Here is a 19140-nt window from a genome sequence, read left to right as displayed (position 1 = left end):
TGGGGTTATAAAACTACATCACACCCATCCTCCCTTTATATCCCCTGCCCCTAGAGGCAGGTATCACCTCCCATGTTAGAGGGGAAAAAAAGCAAGTGCAGAGAATGTGGTTTCCTCGCTCTTGCTCCAGAGTCCTTCTTGTACAAGCTCTGCTGCTCACTGCAATGCTCTGAGCACTGGACTGGGCTCTGGATGTGGGTACACTGGTCTCTGCAAGCGAGCTCTGCCCCGCCCTCTCTCCCTGTCTCTCTCTCTCTCTCTCTCTTTTTTTTTTTTTTTTTTTTTGGTCTTTGGTCTTTTTAGGGCTGTACCGGTGGCATATGGAGGTTCCCAGGCTAGGGGTCGAATTGGAGCTATAGCTGCTGGCCTACACCACAGCCATAGCCACACCAGATCTGAGCTGCGTCTGAGACCTACACCATAGTTCACAGCAGTGCCGGATCCTTAACCCACTGAGTGAGGCCAGGGATTGAATCTGCATCCTCACAGACACTAGTCAGATTTGTTTCCACTGAGCCATGACGGGAACTCCTGCCCTTCACTCTTGTCGCAGAAAGGCTTGTCCCTGCCCAACGCTGCTCACTCTTCCTCCTCAGCCCACCCTAGATGCCCGGATCCCATCCTGCATCAGGTTGTCCATCTTCATCTTGGTCCCCCCATCCTACCCGTCACCCCACACCATGCTGGACCACATCCTCCTGCTTAGATGGGCCAGCGTAGGAGGAAAGGAACAAATAGGGCCAGGAAGTTTCGTATGGCCCCAGATCAGCCCCGTATCACTGAGTGCTCGCTGGACATGAGTAACAGGGATCATGGCCCCGAGGCCTGGGCCAGCTGGGACCATCTCCTCACGGGTACCTGTGGCCACAGAGCGGATGAGCACGGCATTGAGCTTGAGCACGGGGCTGAAGGTCTGCTTGCTGTCCGACGAGCCCACGGCCGTCTTGCTGTGGCACTTGAGCAGCAGCTTCTCATCCTGTTTCTGCAGCAGCACGAGGAGGTCCTCCAGCAGCAGCACGTGGAGGTCTGGAGGGATGTGGTGCTTGTGAGGTGTTCCCTGTTGCCTGCTCACCCCTCATTGACGCATGGGGTACCAGAGGCTCTTGGACGACCATCCCCAGGGTCTAGGAAGCCCTGGAGTCTGGTGACCTCCGACTCCACTGTTTTTGGTCCTCCCTCCCCAGGCTGTGCTGAAGGAGCCCTGAGCCGTCATCTCCAGTGGTGTTTCAAGCTGCCTCTCCGGCCACCTTACTACCTCTCCAGAGACCCAGATACAGGGCTTATGATCGGGAGAGGGGACAGCCTAGATCCCCTCTCAGCCCCGGGCCCCCTGCACTTACCTAAGGTCTTATCCTTGCTGATCCTCCAGGTCAGGGGCCCCTCGTGGATCATTTTTCTGGCTGTAAGATCTAGGCTCTGTTAAGGAGACACCATTCATTTATTCACCAAGTATCTGAGAACGTGCTCTGGGCCAGACACTGTGCTAAGGTGCTGGGAATCAGTGGCAAGCCCAGAACAGTCTGTGCCTCACACTTATGTGGGGATGCAGACAAGTCAAAGGTCACGTGCCAAGTGCTGGGGGACACAGTCATGGCTCTGGCTGGGGCCTCTCGACTGCCTACCACCTGCGTCTACCCTCCTAAGACGACTCTCTGTACCTGCCCATCCCTTCGGCTTTATTCCCTCCCGAATGACCTTCACCTCCACCTCGAGTTTACTCCCATCCCCTGCTCGCCCAGGCCGAGTTCTCACATGTAGCCTTTACGGTGGGCCTGTAGGCTCTTGTCTCTTCAGGGATGGGGGGACAATGGTCAGAGGGACCCCCTTCGCCATCCCATCACAGACAGCCCAGGCCTCCTCCCCGCCCTGACCCGAATTCTGCCCCAAGGGGTGCCCGAGAAGTACGTGTGCACGTGGGGCTGACGGCGCTGCAGCCTCTGCCTCCTACCTTGAACTCCGCTGCCAGGGGGTTGCTGGCCCTCTCCAGGGAGGTGGTATCCAGGCGTTTCTGGTAGCTCTCTAGACGGTGCCGGTTCTCCGTCTGCTTCACAGCCTCGTTCACGTACTTGAGAATTTCTCGGCACTGATCCCGGGCCCGGCAGAGTTTCTCGTGCTCAGTGGTGCCACCTACCCATCGAGGTAGACAGGAGGATGTTAGGGCTCCTGCCTGAGAAGTGTGTCAGGGCCCAACAGTACCTGGCTACCCACAGCCATGGTGACTGGCCTGTCACAAACCAGCAGGTATGGGCGTAGACACGCCACCCTTGCCTAACAGTATAAGGATAACTCATACCGAGGGTCCCTGGGTTTCAGAGCACTGCTGATGGCTCCCAGGAATTCCTGCCTAGACCACAACGAGCTTTGTGGGGTGGGGGTGGGAAGGAGGGGGGCTTTGGGTAACGGTAATGATGGTGCCTCCCTCTAGCAACACCTGTTCAAACCAGACTGCAGTTCTTCCCACTTCTACATCCAGACATCGATGGCCCAAATTTGAAGGTGGCGAAAAGGTACTCAGGATCCCAGGGACAGTGGCAACCTGGGGCTAGACTTTCTTTTTGGCACTCCTCTGGAGTAACCACGCACAACTGTATCTTTAGTGCACTGCGCAGAGATGTCCGGCGGGGGGATGGATGGGGTTAAAATCCAGCCAAGGCCTCTGGTGGGGGACCACGATCATCAGAGGAGCCGCGGCGCCCCTGTGTGCCAACCCGCGTCCGATCAGAGGCTTTCCACTGATGTGCAGAGGCCCCACAGAGGCCACAGGCGGCCCTTCCCTCCTCCTGCTACTGAGCACCTAACTTTTGCCATTTATTTATTTATTTATTTACTTTTGGTCTTTTGTCTTTTTAGGGCCGCACCTGTGGTACATGGAGGTTCCCAGGCTAGGGGTTGAATCGGAGCTGTTAGCTGCTGGCCTACATCACAGACACAGCAACGCGGGATCCGAGCTGCGTCTGCAACCTACACCACAGCTCACGGCCACGGCGGATCCTTAAGCCACTGAGCGAGGCCAGGGATCAAACCCAAGTCCTCATGGATGCTAGTCGGGTTCATTAACTGCTGAGCTATGAGGGGAACTCCCAAAGCACATTTATAATCATCTTTTTTTGAGACTGACCCTGACAACACAAGGATGAAGACTTGAAGACCAGAGAGGGCAAGTGACTTGCGCAGGTCACAGAGCAAGTCGGTGCTAGAAGCAGGGTCTGAGCTGAGCCCTACCTTCCGTGTGCTTGATGATGTTCTCCAGCAGCAGAGGGTACTTGGTGAGCCGCTGCATCTCGGAGATGATGAGGTCTCTAAGCTGCAGCCGCCGGCACTGAGGGTGGCTCTCGGCCTCCTGGATGGAAGGAGGCACAGAGAAAGATGTGAGCCCAGGGTAGGAGCTGGCCTGCGGCTCAGGACCCGGAGGAGGGTGCAAATGCCAGACAGGTCCTAATCCCAGAGGGTCACTGAGAAGTAGTGGTGACAGCTTCTTGCTTAAATACTTAGAGTGAGGTTGGTGGAGGTGGGGCGACAACAACCCAGGAAGGGCTATGGTGAGGGGGCCCTTCTGACGGCAAGTCCAGAGCATCTGTCCTGGGGGTGGGTATGTGTCGGTGTTTCTGAACAGCAGGGTGGGGGAGGGTGTGGAGGGTGCAGCAAGTTGCTGGGTTACCCTCCCTGGCAGAGACAAGAGGCCAAGGCACCCAGAGCTGGGGCCGGGAGGAGAGCTGGGGAGACGCCGGGCGAATTAGTTAACTTTCCCCCTCAGCTCTGCTGCGCTGTGACTGAACTGGCTGCTTTTAGAGGCAACGAGCAGCACCTGCATGAAGAGCTGGAACCGGCTCTCCTTGCGCTGCCTGGTCTTGATCAGCTCCAAAGCGATGGACTGATAGGAGCAGAACTGCGCGGCCACCTGCTGGAGCTCCTCCCGGGCAGGGCCGTCGAACTGAGAGGCAGAACAGACACCACTCGGCCTCATACCCCTGCCTGGGACCCCCTGCCCCCACCCCCCGCCTCCTCCAGGCCTGGTGGCCATACCCGGGCCAGCATGAGGTCACTGATTTCTTTGATGATGGGGCCCTCCTCCCGGAGCTTCTTCATGGCTTCACACCAGGAATCTGGGGCGAAGAGAAGAGACACAAGTGCCTGGGGTGAAGCTGCCCGGCCGGGCTCTCTGCGATGAGAGAAGTGCCATGGGGAAGGGTCCGGAAGCCATTTCACTTATGGGGGAGCTGGAATGCTGGCTTCAGGCTGAACATCAGGTTCTCCCACCAAAGAGGACTGGCGGGGCCTATCTGCTCAGGGAGGGGGTGGGGGCGGGCGAGACCAGAGCAGGAACCTGAAGGCTGGCCAGGGAAGGGGGAGGCGGGGCGGGCTCCTCACTGTGGATCTCGATGAGCTCGGGCAGGTTGGGGAAGAGCCGGGCCAGCTCCTCCCGGGGCAGTAGGCCCTCCTTCTTCATCCGCTGGTAGAAGATCAGGTCCAGGACCCGGAGTGTGCGCAGATGGGAAGCCTCTGTCACAAACAGCTCTGAGCGGGGGTAGTGACGAGGAGGGGCAGAGAGGTGGGAAGAAAACCAATTAGCAAGGATCTAGAGTCACAACTGAGACCTCTGAACCCCTATACCTTTGGTGCTGGTTTCAGATGGCGCATCAACTCCTCTCTCCCCAGGGCTGGCGAGAACCGCAGCATCGACAGTCCTGCCCCCAGGGCCCCATCCTGTGTTCTCTACCACCCTCTGCATCTGAGATGCTCTGCACCTGTTCCCACATGAGTTGGGGTGGACGGGGGGAGGTGGAGCTGGTCCTCACCGTTGATGACCTCCTGCCGGTCAATCTCCCTCTGGCTTAGCCCAGCCACCACATCCTTGCCCACTGTGTGCTGCCAGTTCTGGGCATCTGGCTCTGGCTCCAGATCAGACAGATGGCCCAGATCATCTTCCAGGAGGTTGGGGAGGAGGGCATCTGTGCAGAACCCCAAGCTGGGGGACTCAATACTCCTGGGGGAACAAGCAGCTCAGCATCACTCGGAGGAAGAATGCAAACGTGGGGTTTTTCCTTCCCTCTCCTGCCCCACCTGCCTGCCCTGGGCCTATGGGAAACCAGCAGGCCACGAAGAGGAGCTGCACCACTGACCAGCCACTGGAAGAGGGCAGGGGCAGCCGAGCATGGCGGGGACACGGATACCTACCAGGCCTGTCCTCACTCACCTACGGCCCATTTTGGGGGTGAAGGGAGGGGTTGGGTTCTCAAGAGACCTGTGGAGAGAATGTCAACTCTCAGCCACCCTCTGCCGCTGCCCCCCGACCCCCCATCAGCAGGCTGAGCCACTGAGCCCTGACCACCTGGTGGAGAGGCTGGAGGCAGAGGACGAGGCTGACTGGTGGAGGCGGGCGGCCTCTGCGGCGGCGTCCATGTCCACGTCGCTGCGAGAGCGGGGTACGTTCTCCGCCTTCCGAGACCGCTTCATCTCCTCCCGGCCCTTCAGGCTCTCAGAGCGGCCCAGGCGAATCTCCGAGCGTGAACTGGATGGAAAGGGCAAGAGGCCTTGGGATCCTGTATCTGGCCAGCTCTTATCTGCTGCCCCATCTCAGTGCTGCACGCATCCACCCCAAACACCAAACCAAAGGACCCGAACTCTGGCGGCAGGTGCTGCTCAGCTGACAAACCGCTTTTGCTAACAGCTCCTTCTCCCCAGCCAGGCGTGAGGGGCATAGCCTCTTCACTTTCCTCATGGCAGGTCAGGAAGGGATCCTAACAGGAAGGCGAAATCTGGGACTAACCATCAGACTTGTGGGGTGTCCAGATGCCAAAGACCCTGAGGCCTCAACAGGAAAGCTGTGGACACTGAAGTCCCTCATCAGGGACCACAAGGGCCCACCCTCCCTGCCCCTGGGCCGTCTTGTGGCCAGCCCATCTTGCCCTCTGCTTTGACTTTTTTTTTTTACTGAGTCTGTGGCATGTAGAAGTTCCTGGGCTGGGGACTGAACCCGAGCCACAGCAGTGACTACAAGCCACAGCAGTGGCAACGCTGAATCCTCATCTGCTAGGACACCAGGGAACTCCCACCCTCTGCTTTGGAACAGAGGCTGGGAGTTCATGTCCTGCCTCGGACTCTGCCTGAGGTGGATCTCTCTCCTTCTACGAGATCTTTTACAAGCTCCACCTTCACACAGTTTTTTTTGTTTTTCTTTTCCCCCCCTTTTTTGGCCATGCTTGCGGCCCGTGGAAGTTCGCAGGCCAGGGATCCTTCACACTCTTTCATTCTCCACACTGCCTTTCAGAAATTCTACCTGCTGTTGGATTCCTACTCCTCTAGTTGTGATGTGGGTTGTGGGTTTCTTCCATTCTTATCTTGAAGGCATCCTTTCTGGGCTTCCAGGCCCCTCCTGGGAGCAGATGACTCAGGAGGGTGCTGACAGGGGCCTGTGTACTGATGGGCAGGAACTTGCTCCCTGGCCCGCCAGGCTTGACCACAGAGGGTCTGTGGGGCCTGGCGAGATGCTGACGACTGGGTGCTGCTCTTTTTGAGTCCTGCAGGGCACCAGCCCTGTGACAGCCGCCATCTCTGACCCCTAGCTGCCCCAGGATGGTGCCTCCCCCCGTGGCCCTGCTGGGCTGGTTCTTTGCTGACATTATTACTCATCTACATCCTGCTCTGCCTCTAGGACCACAGACGGCCTGGAGAGTCTGGAGGGCTCTTAAGAGCACAGCAGGTTGCTGCCATGAAGGAGCCAAATGGCTGGGTCTCCATTTCTCAAGTCTCTCTGAGCTGCCGGAGGCCCCAAAATGCCGCTCCTCCCTGGGTCTTGAGGGTTCGTCTGCAGGATTAGAAACCATACTAACAGCTGATTCCCTATTGAACTCACCCCCTGAAGTCTGTTAGAACAATTCCGACACAGACTAACTCCAAACACTTTCGCCAGTGCCCATGGGTCACTTTGGTGTCACAACAAACCTCATACAATGGAGGTTACTGGTACCCAGAAGCGAGGAACGTTCCCACCAACAAGCGAGGTATTCAACCCATCTCTGGCCTCAAATTCCTAAACCCCTGCCCAGAACTGGGGTGGGTGCGGGTGGTGCTTCTACCTGTTTAGTGTCTATGACGGCCTCTGACCCACCATTGCTGCCGATGCCACTTCTGAACTTGTCAGGGAGCTTATAACCATCAGATCCAAAGGCTGCTGCTCAGTACATTTGGGACCATGTCTCAGGGCAAAGTTACCTAACGACTTTCAGGGCACAAGTTTACAAACGGTCCCAAGTATCTTCTCCAGGTGTTGACAGTCTATCTTCTAACTGTGTATCTGAAACATCTATAAAACCATACCCACCCCAGCAATCACATCCTTTGTATATTTAATCTACCCAGTCCTATCAGAACTCAACCTCTCACCCGAGTGCAGATATAATCTTTATCCTGCCTAAATCTTTGTTAATTCTCACTACTGCCAAAGTCTTTAACATGTGTTAAACTTATAAAGACTTAGTATTACAGAAAGGAGTAACCTCGCATATGAGCAGGAGTGTCTGACTTAAGAGTTTGGTAAATGGTTATTTTGGGGGTGAAATGCTTTGACCATCTGGGCTGCTATGTGCTGCCTTGCTTCTGTGCAGCATGTGGTCCAGCTTGGCAGTGTACACGGGAACTATTTGCATATACACAAGACCGCATTTATGCTACCTCAAATGTGACAGAAAGAATGTGCAGGGATGTTTCTGACTACAGGCAGTTCTCACTTTAAGTGCTGGCTGTAGAATTTTAGACATGACTTGATGGCTGTCATGTCACAGTCAAGACCAAGTCAAGTCCAAGTGTACGTTTCAGTGCCAGAGCAGGGTTCTCATTAGAACCCGGCCAAAGATGGAGAATGTGAGCAATGCCACAGCCTCTTTCCCCCTTTTTCTTCTTGAAAGGAGAAGAGCAGTTTATTTTGGATCAATGAGCTTTGGATTTCTCTGCTGAGATGGACATCGGATGCCCAAGTTTAATCATCTGCCTTTAAAGCACCCAGCAGACCTCTTCTCAAGCTCTCTTCTCCACGGGTGCCAAATACGATCTTTAGCCTGATTTTCCGATTTCCCAGGATTTCCCTGCCCCTCTCTGTAGTCTTTTATAGCTGCTTTATAATATAATCTAGCTTATTCTTAGGGTGGAGGCTGCTGAGTAGCCAGGGAGTGAATCCAGAGGAAACTTAAAAAAAAAAAAAAAAAAAAAAAAAAATTCCCCACCTACAGCATATGAAAGGTTCCCGGGCCAGGGATTGATTTTGAGCCACAGTTGTGACCTATGCGGATCCTTTAACCCACTGTGCCAGACGGAGGAACCCGTGCCTTCGCACCAACCCAGGCTGCTGCAGTCAGGTTCTTTTTTTCCTTTTTTCTTTTTTTGTCTTTTTAGGGCCGCACCCACAGCATATGCAGGTTCCCAGGCTAGGGGTTGAATTGGAGCTGTAGCCACCGTGTGATGCCATAGCCACAGCAACGAGGGATCCGAGCCACATCTGTGACCTACACCACAGCTCACAGCATCGCTGGATCCTTAACCCACTGAGCGAGGCCAGGGATCGAACCCACAACCTCTCTGTTCCTAGTTGGATTCGTTTCCACCGCGCCACGACGGGAACTCCATAGTTGGATGCTTAATATGTGCCATGGCGAGAACTCCCAGAGGAAATTTTAAAGGCATGGGGTTCTTTGGAAGGTCAGGGGCCTCCAAAGAGGCCTCTCTCTCTCTCTCTCTCTGACTAGCCTAATGACCAACACATACTATGTCCGCTGAAGATATCCAGGCAGGAAGGTTGTCGGGAGAGAGAGAGCGCATTCTATAGTGAAGCCTTATAGTCTGGGGGTGGGGGTGGGTTAAGTAGCTGGCATTAAACCCGAGCCCCAAACCCTGCTCGTGCCTCCCTCCCTGGGCAGCTAGCAGGCCCCTTGTAGCCACTGCTACCTGTCGCTCTCCAGCAGGTCCTCAGGAAAGCTTCCTGTCGAGAGTCGCTGAGTCCCAGGCTCGGGGGCATCATACTGCTGGTTGTTCTCAAAGTGCTGAATGATGTTCCTCACGTTGCCTGGTTTGACTGGAAGCAGAAAGATAATGAAAGGTACTCTGCTTTCTGCTCAGGGACGACTTCTCAGGGCCCTCACTCCCCTCTAGCCCAGAAGACAGCGATGAGCAAGCATGGATGAGAACAGTATGGGGCTGAGAGTCAGGAGACATGGTTCGAACCCTGGCTCTTCTACTCCGCCGCGTGGCATGGCCCATCTCTCCACCTTTCTCAGTACACTCTTTCCTCAGGTGCAGAGTGAGAGGGTCTGGAAGCACATTTGCTGTGGCTATTCCATTTGGCGTTCACATTCTTTATCATTCTTTATTCTCTATCACTCTTAAGGCTTGAATATCGTGGTGAGGTTTTTCCCAAGAGCCAGGAACAGGTTAAAAAAAATAGCCAGGAAGACCAAAAACACATCTACCTGTGATTTGGCCATGTTGCCAGACTATCCTGAGCATTTTTCAAATTTATGTTACTTTCCAAGTTCACTGCTTCTAGTTTTCCTTGACTTTCCTTCTTGTTCTTTCTGCCCCCACCCCTGCCTCTTGGTCATTAAAGAATCAGACCCTTCATTACCGGTGTGTGTGTGTGTGGGGGGGGTTGTCTTAGGAGAAACAGCAGAGAGATGTCACTCTCTGACATTCAAATCCAGATGCTTTTCAGAGCTAAGGCAAAAGAGAGCTGCTCTTATCCAAAGCTGAGGGGGCAGATAAAAGAGTAAAAAGCCGTAAGGGATGTCACATGGAGACCCCGGAGAAGCTAGGCTCAGGGACTCAGTAGTTCCCATCTTCAAGGTCATTTAGCTCAGCTCCAGGTCCAGGATGTCAGAACAGGAGGTGGGCTAGAGATGCTGCTTTGCCTGGACCAACAGGAAGGATAAGTGGGATGGGGAAGCTAAGACAAATAACCCTTGGTACCAGGCCCTGGTCTTAACCATATTAATCAGAGATTTTCTTTCTGTCGCACCCACGGCATATGGAAGTTCCCAGACAAGGGGTTGTACCAGAGCTACAGTTGCCGGCCTACACCACAGTCACAGCAACTCGGGATCCAAGCCATGCCTGTGACCTACACCACAACTCACAGCAATGCAGGATCCTTAGCCCACTGAGCGAGGCCAGGGATCGAACCTTCATCCTCATGGATACTAGTCATTACCACTGAGCCACGATGGGAACTCCTAATGAGAGATTCTGACATTGGCACATACACTCTTACAAATCTTCCTGTGTATCTAAGCTTGAGATTCATAAGAGAATTTCCAAGCCAGAAGAAACAGAAAAACATTTAGCTGGTCTCTTCAAAGCTCACCACTTCATGTTCTTTAGGCAGGTGACATTTTGCTGAAACTGGAAAATATGTGGCTGTGTGTATGCGTTTGGAGCAGGGGCTGTTACCATCACTCCCATCTTGTAGATGAGCGTCAGATCTACCTGTCCCAGACTGAGTGTGCTTGAAGACCTTGGGGCAGCTGCAGGAGCCAGGGGCAGCTGCACAGCCACAGCCTTGAGCGTCCCCTGGCTGGGTGATGATGCGGCCGCCTGGGAACATCCTATAACAGAACGCCTCCAGGCGGAGCCCACAGCGCCCTCTCCCACTGGCCACCGGAAAATGCCCAGTTGTTCCTGGGATATAGTTACACTCTAGCTGTGACAAGCAATAGGTGTGGTCCTGAGATTTGGTATAAGTGAATAACCCAGAGCAACAGTAAAACAAACAGCTAGAGAGGAGCACATTTTTGAAAAAGAGCAGTTTTCACTGGTAGCATTTGCTCTCCTTCCTCCATTTTCTGAGTGACCATGAAACTAAACAAAAGTCAACTGTACGTTACTAACAATCACGTTCTTTTGCTAATAAACAGGGGCAAGAGCGATGATCCTAAATGGCCAAGTTCTCAACACTGAGGCTTTTTAGCTTTGGTGGGTGTTTGGTCTTTAGATACACATACAGATTTGTCTGATGTCCTGGGAACCTGAGAACATCAAATCCAATCTTGAAATGATAATAGAAAGATCTGACTCAAAGGTGGTGAATCCCCAGCATCCTTATCTTGCTCCTGGGATCTGTAGCCCCACCCTGGGTGTTCCTGTCCCCTCTCAGGCTGACACAAAGCAGCAACTTGGGCAGGGCTGCTGGTCTCAGGCCCGCTGCTTGCCTCATGCTGGCCCGGGGCAGGGTGGATGGGAGGAAGTATGTGTTAAGAACTAAGGGTCTGGGTTTCAAGCTTGTTCTTTTATTTTTTTCCCATTGTTTTATGGACTTTTTCTTTATGGCCGCACCCATGGCACATGGAAGTTCCCAGGCTAGGGACTGAATCAGAGCTGCAGCTGTGACTAGCTGGATCCTTTAACCCACAGTGCTGGGCTGGGGATAGAACCTGCACCTCTGCAGTGACCTGAGCCCCTGCAGTTGGATTCTTAACCCACTGTGCCGCAGAGGGAACTCCTTTTTTCTGAATTCTTTATTTTTATTGTTTACAATAGCATAGCAAGCCTAGGAATTTAACTGTAAAAATAATTTTGAAAACCATTATTTTCGTCACTTTATATGAAATGAATTCTAGCAAAGATTAACTTCCTAATTGCATCTCACTGCTATCTCTCCTCTTGATTTACTACAGAACCTAGAATATATTAATCACTTAATTGTATGCATATGGACCTTGTTGATGGGAAATAAACCTGTCTAGTTCTAAGTGCTAATAAGCCTTTTTGGGTTACTATCTATTATATGTATATATATATATATACATATAATATATAGTACATATATATATATATATTTTGCTTTTTAGGGCTGCACCTGAGGCATATGGAAGTTCCCAGGCTAGGGAGTCAAATCAGAGCTCCAGCTGCCAGCCTAAGCCATAGCCCCATAGCAAGCCAGGATCCAAGACACATCTGCGACCTACACCACAGCTCAAGGCAATGCCGGATCCTTAACCCACTGAGTGGGGCAGGGATCGAATCTGCATCATCATGGATACTAGTCAGGTTTGTTCCTGCTGAGGTTTGTTCCCACAACAGGAACTTCCTATATATTTATTTTTAATACACAGATTCTAGAAGATATCAGGTCCTCTAACATACATGGGTTAGGGTCATTGTTTTTAACTGTTGCAAAGTTAGGAGTCTAAAGAGACAGAGGTGCTACAGTGAAGGGCTTAAGTAAAGGAGATGACAGAAATTAAAATACCCCAAAGCAAAACTGTTAAAGGCTCATTATTAACTAAACAAAACAAAACCAAAAAAACCCCTCACATAACATTCAAAAATAAGGATTTTTATAATTTTTTCAATTGAAAACAAAATCTGAGGAATTCGTATGGGACATTTCAACATGTGAGGGTTTTCCTCACTGACACAGAGCCCTGGATTTTGGAGCCCCATCCATGGAAAGGTGACAATGAGGGAGAAAGGCCTCAGGCCATGGAACAGTCTCTGAGGGCCCAGAAGCTGGTCTCTGCAGGCACCTAGAGGAGCTGCTCCTGGGGGGCAGCGCCCCAGCCCCACCCACCCTGCATCAGGCAGGCAGAATCCTGTGCCCAGCGTGAGGACAGGAACCCCTGGGCAGGGCTTTGTGCCACAGGGAGCTTCTACAGCAATGGAGGTGCATATAAGAGCAATGGGGTGAGGAAAGGGAAGGAAGAAGGAGAGCCAGGGCAGGAGGAGACGAAGAAGGAGAGGAGAAGGGCAGACAGGACTTGGGAAATGGAAACTCAATGCTAATGCAAAGAAAAACCCAAAGAAAATGGTCCTTTTACCTTCCACAGGGGACAAGGGAATATGAAATGCTAAAAGAAAACAAACAAAAACAAAAGTAAACCATGAAAAGTCGAATTAATGTTTCAAGAGTCAAAATAAAAATTATATCAAGCAGGAAAATGAAAGGTAGTGGCAAAAATCAGGGCTGAGCTAGCGAGTCCCCGCCTTCCCCCACTTCCTCCAAGGCAGCAATTTCCGGAAAGGCAGCTGGCCCCGGGCCATCGCCCTTCCCGGGTTCCCAACACTAATTCTGGGGTCTTAAGATAGTGACTGGGAGGGCCAGCAGCAACGTTCAGAGATGACACACAGCTGGGAAGAATGGGTGACAAGCTCAATGGAGGTCTGGTTACCAATGGCATGAGGGGAACCTCTGGGGCCCCAACCTGCCCCCTTTCTACCTAATTCTGCTAAACAGTAATTGAAACTCACTATCAAGGGCCCATCCTAACACACAGGCCCTCAGGACAGACCAATCCCAGGGATGAAGGCGAAGCAGGCACTGACTGTCAATAGGGCAATCTTGCCCAGGGGGAAAGTTCCTCTTCATGGCTGCTCAGTACCTACAACCGGCTTTGAGTTTCTAGACCCATGGACTGGCTCGGCCTCCTTGGCTCTGCAGCAGTTACCTGTACCTCAGGCGCCTGTGCTGGGGGTGGCGAAGGGAGAAGACAGGAGCGCTGAGGGCAGGCTGCGATCTCGGAGTCTGGGCCTGTGGCTCCCAGATGCACAGGAAGACCCTCTGCCCATGAATTGGCCTGTGAAGGAGCTGGGATCCCCGCCCAGTGCCTTCTCCCCAAATACTCACTGCTCTGGGAAGAGCCTTTGGGCTTCCCGATGTACTTGAGGATTGGGTTTCGCTTCTTGTCCTCCAAGGCATCCTTTTCTTTCTTGGAATTGCTGCTCTGCTGAGACAAAAGACGCTAGGGTTTGGAGAAGGTCCCAGTACCCTAACTTGGCCATGGATCCCCCTGTCACTGCCCCAATGACGGGCCCTAAACAAGTAACTGGAAGACAGACTCATGCCTGTACCCAGGACCAGCACATGTGCTTCTGGCCTGGGGCTGGAGGAAGGGAGAGCATGGCTCTAGCCTGGGGATTCTCAATGACTCCACGTCCAAAGGCAGCTAGACCCCAGTTTGCCTCAGTGCAGGGGGCCACACCCAGAGATGCAGGGGGCCACACCCAGAGATGGCTGCTTTCTGGGGCAGCTCTGTCACCTTCTTGGTCTTCGGGAAGAAGGGTAGCCACTTGTCCTTGTCAGGAGCAGACTGGGCCTTTTCAGCTGCGTTGGAAGGTCGTGTTTCTCGAAGGCGGATCCCCGCATGGCTCATGTAGGTGTTGAGGGCGAAGTCCATGGGGGCACTGCGAGAGGAACGGGGGTGAGAAAGCTCAGCAGGTGGCAGAGCCCGAACTCTGCTGCACAAAATCTCGCCACCACCCGGTGGGTGGCGAAGAGCCAGGGTGTTCGGAAGGACGCCTGGGATATTCAAATGGGACAGCAGGCAGAAGCCAGCAAAAGTCTTGGCTGTCATGACTTCTAGAAGTTGTGTTCTTTTCCTACACAGAACTCCACCTGACGAGAGGACAGGGGTCTGCGGAAGGACGTGTCAGTTCCCCAAACAAAAGCAGGTAAGGAGAACAGGCCTGGAGAATCGCTGTGGCCCACGGCTAATGTCCTCAGGCACACACGAGAGGGCTGAGTGGCAGACGGATGGGGGAAAAATGCCAAGCGGCCCCTCTAAGTACAGGTCAGTTGCCTTCGCCACCAAGCTCCCACCCCCGGGACAGGGGGGAAAAAGAGATGGAAAGGATCTGGCGAGTCGCTTCCAAGTGCCACGAATGAAACTATCCAGATCTCTGTGTTTAAAAATCTATTTGGCTCTCAATTTGGAAGATGGATTATCCACTTTGCGGATTCAATGAAGCAAATGCTTTGGCCCTGGCTTTCCTCCTCTCTCAAACAGACTTCTAACCCCACCGTCTCTCCCTTATGAAGTGTGTGTATGCTCAAGGAATGCACACTCATTTAACATCGCCTGCTGAGAAACAAAAAGACATGTATGTATACAGGCTGAAAGGGAAAAAGTGTGCCAAGAAAAGCCGTGTGTTGTGCCCCAGCTCCCCAATGCAGGGGCTGCTCCCGGGGGGTGACCCCATCACTGTTCCTTCTTTAGGCGGTTTACGAGAGAGAAGTGGGGAGGCAGACACAGGGCGACGTGGGTGGAGGAGACCAGGAGCAGGAGTGCCGGGAGGGCTGGCAGCTTGGTGTCTTCACACCGAGGAGCAGACACACGTCCCAGGCAGCGACCTCCTTGTGCTATGGTTACACGGGCGTCTGGGAACTAAACTTGCACAGCTGGTGATCCTATGATGCTGCGGGTTCCCCTGTGATGGGCAGAGATGCAAAGCCCGGTAGCTCAATTCCACTCCTTCCCACCTTGAAACCACACCACAGACTCACTCACCTCCTGTCTTCCTCGTATTTGGACCTGGAACAAAAGAAAGAACAGATGACTCAGACTGCAAAGGCAGAGGCTTGTCCGCCTGTGCCACACCGGGAGGCGGGTGAGTTCTTTCCTAGAGGAAGGGATGGCGGGGAGGGAGTCAGACTCAGACTCCTGGTCTCAGCCCTGGAGCCGCCTTGGGGCTCAGGAGGTGCGGGTCCTCACTCCGCTGAGGGACTCAATGGGCAGAGAGTGATGATGATGATGGAGTCCTTCTAGCTAAAAGGAAGGGGCGCGTGGCAAATGCAGCCTCTGGCTTGCTATCTGTTTCAGCCTCTGAAGTTAGGGAGGAAGAGGCTCCTCCCTGTGTCCACCTAGAACTCAATTAGAAGGGTCGGGCTGACACTGAGGCAAGAGGAAAGACGGTGAGACAGCGGAGATAATACCTTGGGACCTGATTCAGGGGAACCTATTTAAAAGAGGTAAGTGGGAACAGCAATTAATATCTGTGTGCTCGCTATGGGCCAAGGGCTATTTACATGTATACTATTTATACCCAAATAATCCATTACATCTCCATTTAATGAAACGGAGGCTGCATTCTTTTAAATACAAGCCATTAGAAGCAGGGTGCCTATGCTGTCAATAACAATCCCATGTAATTCTGTGGTGCCTACAATCTCAGAACAGGCTCTGGCAGCTTTTTTGCTTCCATCCCTGGTGTCATCGGGGTGATCAGCGCCATCTGATCGCTAGGGAAACTAAGGCCCAGAAAGATTCAGGGCTCAGCTGAAGGTTGGAGGGTTGTTTTCAAAGACGAAATATGTCCTCTCCGTGGGACCTCTCATCAAATGCCAGATTCCTATTGGCAGCTGCCTACTCGGTTCTCCACTTTGATGTCTAAAAGAGATCTGAGATTTTGACACGTCTGAAACCGAGGCCCTGATTTTCTACCACAGGATCGCTTCTCACACAGCTGTACCTAACTCAACGGATGGCAGCTTCGTCCTTTTAGTCATTTAGGTAAAAAACGTGGAGTTTTTTTCCTTTTCCTTGGTTTTTCTTTCTCTCACATCCTATACATCAATTGTTAGGAAATCCTCCCGTTGGCCCTCCTGTCAAAACATACCTGGAACTCCTTTCACAGCCCCAGGGGCAATGCTCCCATGCCAGCCCTACCGGGGGACTTCCTGTAACTGACCTCCCTGCCTGGAACCCTCCTTTGCTCTCCCACCACTCTCAAGTTGCTCCCGGCTCCAACGGTTCCTCATTCACTGGGAGGAAAGAAACTTACAACTGTCCACAGCTTCTGGGAGGCCGCCTCTCCTGTCGCCCCTCTGACTTCTGCACTCAAACATGTCAAGCATGTCGCTCCTCTGCCCTGGCTGTTCCCTCTGCCTGGGATGCTCTTCCTCCAAGATGTTTCCGAGGATGCCCATGCCCCCTTTCCGAGGATGCCCATGCCCCCTACATGTAAACGTCTGGATGAGGCGCTATTTGAAGGTGCAATCCCCTGGCTCAGATGCTCCTGGGCCCCCTTGGCCTGCTCTGTTCCCTGATCCCCAACCCTCATTTTCTAATGTACTCTGCAATTTACCTGCATAATACACACTGCTTTTTCTTCCCACAATAGCACAAGCTCCACAAACATTGTTTCTCTACTAATGCATCCCAGGAGCCTAGAACAGTGCTTAGCACCATCGGAGACTCCATAAAAACTTGCTGGCTTGAAGTATCAGCATTAGTAGAGGCTACAGAGATTGTCTAGCCCAAGATCTGTCATTTTATAGATGAGACCGAGGGGGATGCAATGGCTTGATCAAGGTTACACAATTACTGAGTGGAGAAGCAGTACTGGGGTGAAAATCTACCTCTAAGCCTGGAAGTGTCCCCACAAAGTCAACCCAGGCACCTGAAACACTTTAGAAAATAGGGCTGGAAAGAGGCATTCACAGCAGCTGTGCCAGGAGTTCCTTCGTAAGTTTAGTTTGGTTAGTCTTCCGATATGATTAGTTAAAAACGGTCTGATTCCTGTAAGCCAGTTCTGCCTGCCTCCTGAAGGAACTTTACCCCCTGGAGAATCACTGCATGGCTCTTGTACTCAGTGTCAGATGCGATCTTAGCGGCAGGAAGGGGCCAGAAAGCTCACTGCGATGCTGAGGCCCGAGGTTTGTTATAACCACCAAACTGCCCTCAGAAGCTCCAGGCTCCACAATTCCCTTGAAACTCCCACAGACCCGGCCTGAGAAATGGAGCAGGAGGGCAGGATTCTCCCCAGCTTTCGGGGGAAGAAGGATCAGGCAAGAAGTGGCAGAGGGGGAGGGACTAGGAAATAGACCCACAAACTGTGTCAAACTGTTGGGCATGTTCAGGGGTGGGAGTGGAACCGGAGACTCACAAAATGTCTCCTAGGGCAGCCAGCTGCTTCTCCGCCACCTGGCGCTCGCGGAGAGGGTCCCCATCCAGGTCCAGCAGGTCGTTTTCACCATACAGGCTGCCCAGCCCCAGCGTGCGCTTTGTTCTGAGCCAGAGAGCGAAAGAAACAAACGTATACCAACGTCTGACAGAGAGGTGCACAGACACACACACCATACACACACACCAACACACACACCACACACAAACACACACACACACACACACACACACACACACACACACACACACACACGAGACACATACCCCGCAGGTCAAGAACAAGGGTGAGGAGGCAGAGGGGAGAGCGGGGCGGGGGGCACCGGGCACCTGTAGTCCTGGATCTGCTCCTGGATGTCGGGCATGGCGGCCTCCTGAGCCTCGCAGAGAACAGCGCGCACATCCTCGCCGCTCCGCAGGCGCAGGTCTGTGGTGGGAGCCCAGACAGGAAGGGGAGGGATGTCGGGAGAAGGAGGTCACATCTGCTGAGCATCTCAAAGCCTCTTAGCTGCCTGTGGCACCGGGGGCAGAGGCTGGCTTTCTGCCCTCCTGTCAGCCAAGGGAAGTGGAGGCCTGGACCTACCAGGTCATTCCTGAATTCAGGACTGGAATTCTGACATCCAAGTCCCAAGGCAAGGACAAAATCGTTTCCGGGATGTTCCACACTCCATTGAGTGGAGAACTATTAAATCCCCTCTCTGCCTGTGTCCAGACACTGCCCTCTGACATTAAATGCACACCTCTGCAAGGCTCATCCTCATTCCACCGCCCCAGGGTCAGCTCACAAGGCTGCAAAAGGCAAGCACTGCACAGGAAACCCAACTTCCCACCAGAAACTGGAAGGTGTCTCTCCTGTCCTTGCACCTGGCTTCACTCAGCTGAGGCTACGTCTCCGGGAGTGGCTGGCCACCCTCTGCTCTGCTTTGGAGCAAGTTCTCTTTACCCTCTGTCTGTGCCCATTAGCTTTCCTATCATCCAGGCCTTTAAAGGACCTCTTTTTGAAGGCAGCTTTGAACCAAGACCCTCTAGAAAGCTCCTGTGATTAGCCTCTCAGGTTGGCACCCTTCCTTGGCTCTTCCACTCATGATTTGACAACGAGAAGGGAACAGAGCAATCACCTAGCTCACTGGCTCCCCACCCAGCACAGGTTTAGGAACACACACCACCAAAAACACAAGAGCAGAAACACTCCAGAGAGTCTGACTCTGCGGGTGGGGTGGGGTGGGGGAGGCCCTGGTTTTGGTAATTCTAAGACAGAAGCCCCCAAGGGATCCTGATGATGACCAGGCTTAGGAATCCAATTTCCTCTTTGTACAGATGACCCAACCCAGGCCCACAGAGGTCAGGTGCAAGGTTGGCAGAAGTGACCCTGGTCTCCTGACCAACTCGTGCCCTGCCGTGACAGGCTTGATCAGGCAGAGTAGCTCCCAGTGGTTGTGCTTGTCCATGAGCTACTTTGAGGAGCTCTGGAGGAAAGGTC

The 19140-nt window shown here is 53.1% G+C and overlaps 1 protein-coding gene across 14 annotated transcripts in view; it reads right to left on the bottom strand.

The window, feature by feature from the left end:
• The window catches only part of ARHGEF11 (Rho guanine nucleotide exchange factor 11), a 115224-nt gene that overhangs the window by 8707 nt on the left and 87377 nt on the right, over nt 1–19140 (bottom strand). For 6 of the 14 annotated variants that reach the window (XM_021089647.1, XM_021089639.1, XM_021089648.1 and 3 more), the window contains 17 exons: nt 17991–18087; nt 17644–17766; nt 15267–15290; nt 14019–14163; nt 13607–13706; nt 12801–12830; nt 8938–9064; nt 5330–5509; nt 5195–5242; nt 4797–4984; nt 4369–4515; nt 4024–4103; nt 3806–3931; nt 3223–3340; nt 1949–2127; nt 1341–1416; nt 859–1026 (listed from right to left, as the gene is read on the bottom strand). In XM_021089647.1, coding sequence (XP_020945306.1) covers nt 859–1026; nt 1341–1416; nt 1949–2127; nt 3223–3340; nt 3806–3931; nt 4024–4103; nt 4369–4515; nt 4797–4984; nt 5195–5242; nt 5330–5509; nt 8938–9064; nt 12801–12830; nt 13607–13706; nt 14019–14163; nt 15267–15290; nt 17644–17766; nt 17991–18087 — 1956 coding nt within the window. The remainder of the gene's footprint in view (nt 1–858; nt 1027–1340; nt 1417–1948; nt 2128–3222; nt 3341–3805; nt 3932–4023; nt 4104–4368; nt 4516–4796; nt 4985–5194; nt 5243–5329; nt 5510–8937; nt 9065–12800; nt 12831–13606; nt 13707–14018; nt 14164–15266; nt 15291–17643; nt 17767–17990; nt 18088–19140) is intronic. The other 8 variants (XM_021089640.1, XM_021089650.1, XM_021089649.1 and 5 more) reach the window with 3 other exon arrangements.

The sequence above is a fragment of the Sus scrofa genome, chromosome 4, assembly GCF_000003025.6.
Source record: "Sus scrofa isolate TJ Tabasco breed Duroc chromosome 4, Sscrofa11.1, whole genome shotgun sequence".
NCBI classification, from domain to species: Eukaryota; Metazoa; Chordata; class Mammalia; order Artiodactyla; family Suidae; genus Sus; species Sus scrofa.
The sequence above is the reverse complement of the archived record's forward strand: the minus strand, read 5'-3'. Positions and strand labels throughout refer to the sequence as shown.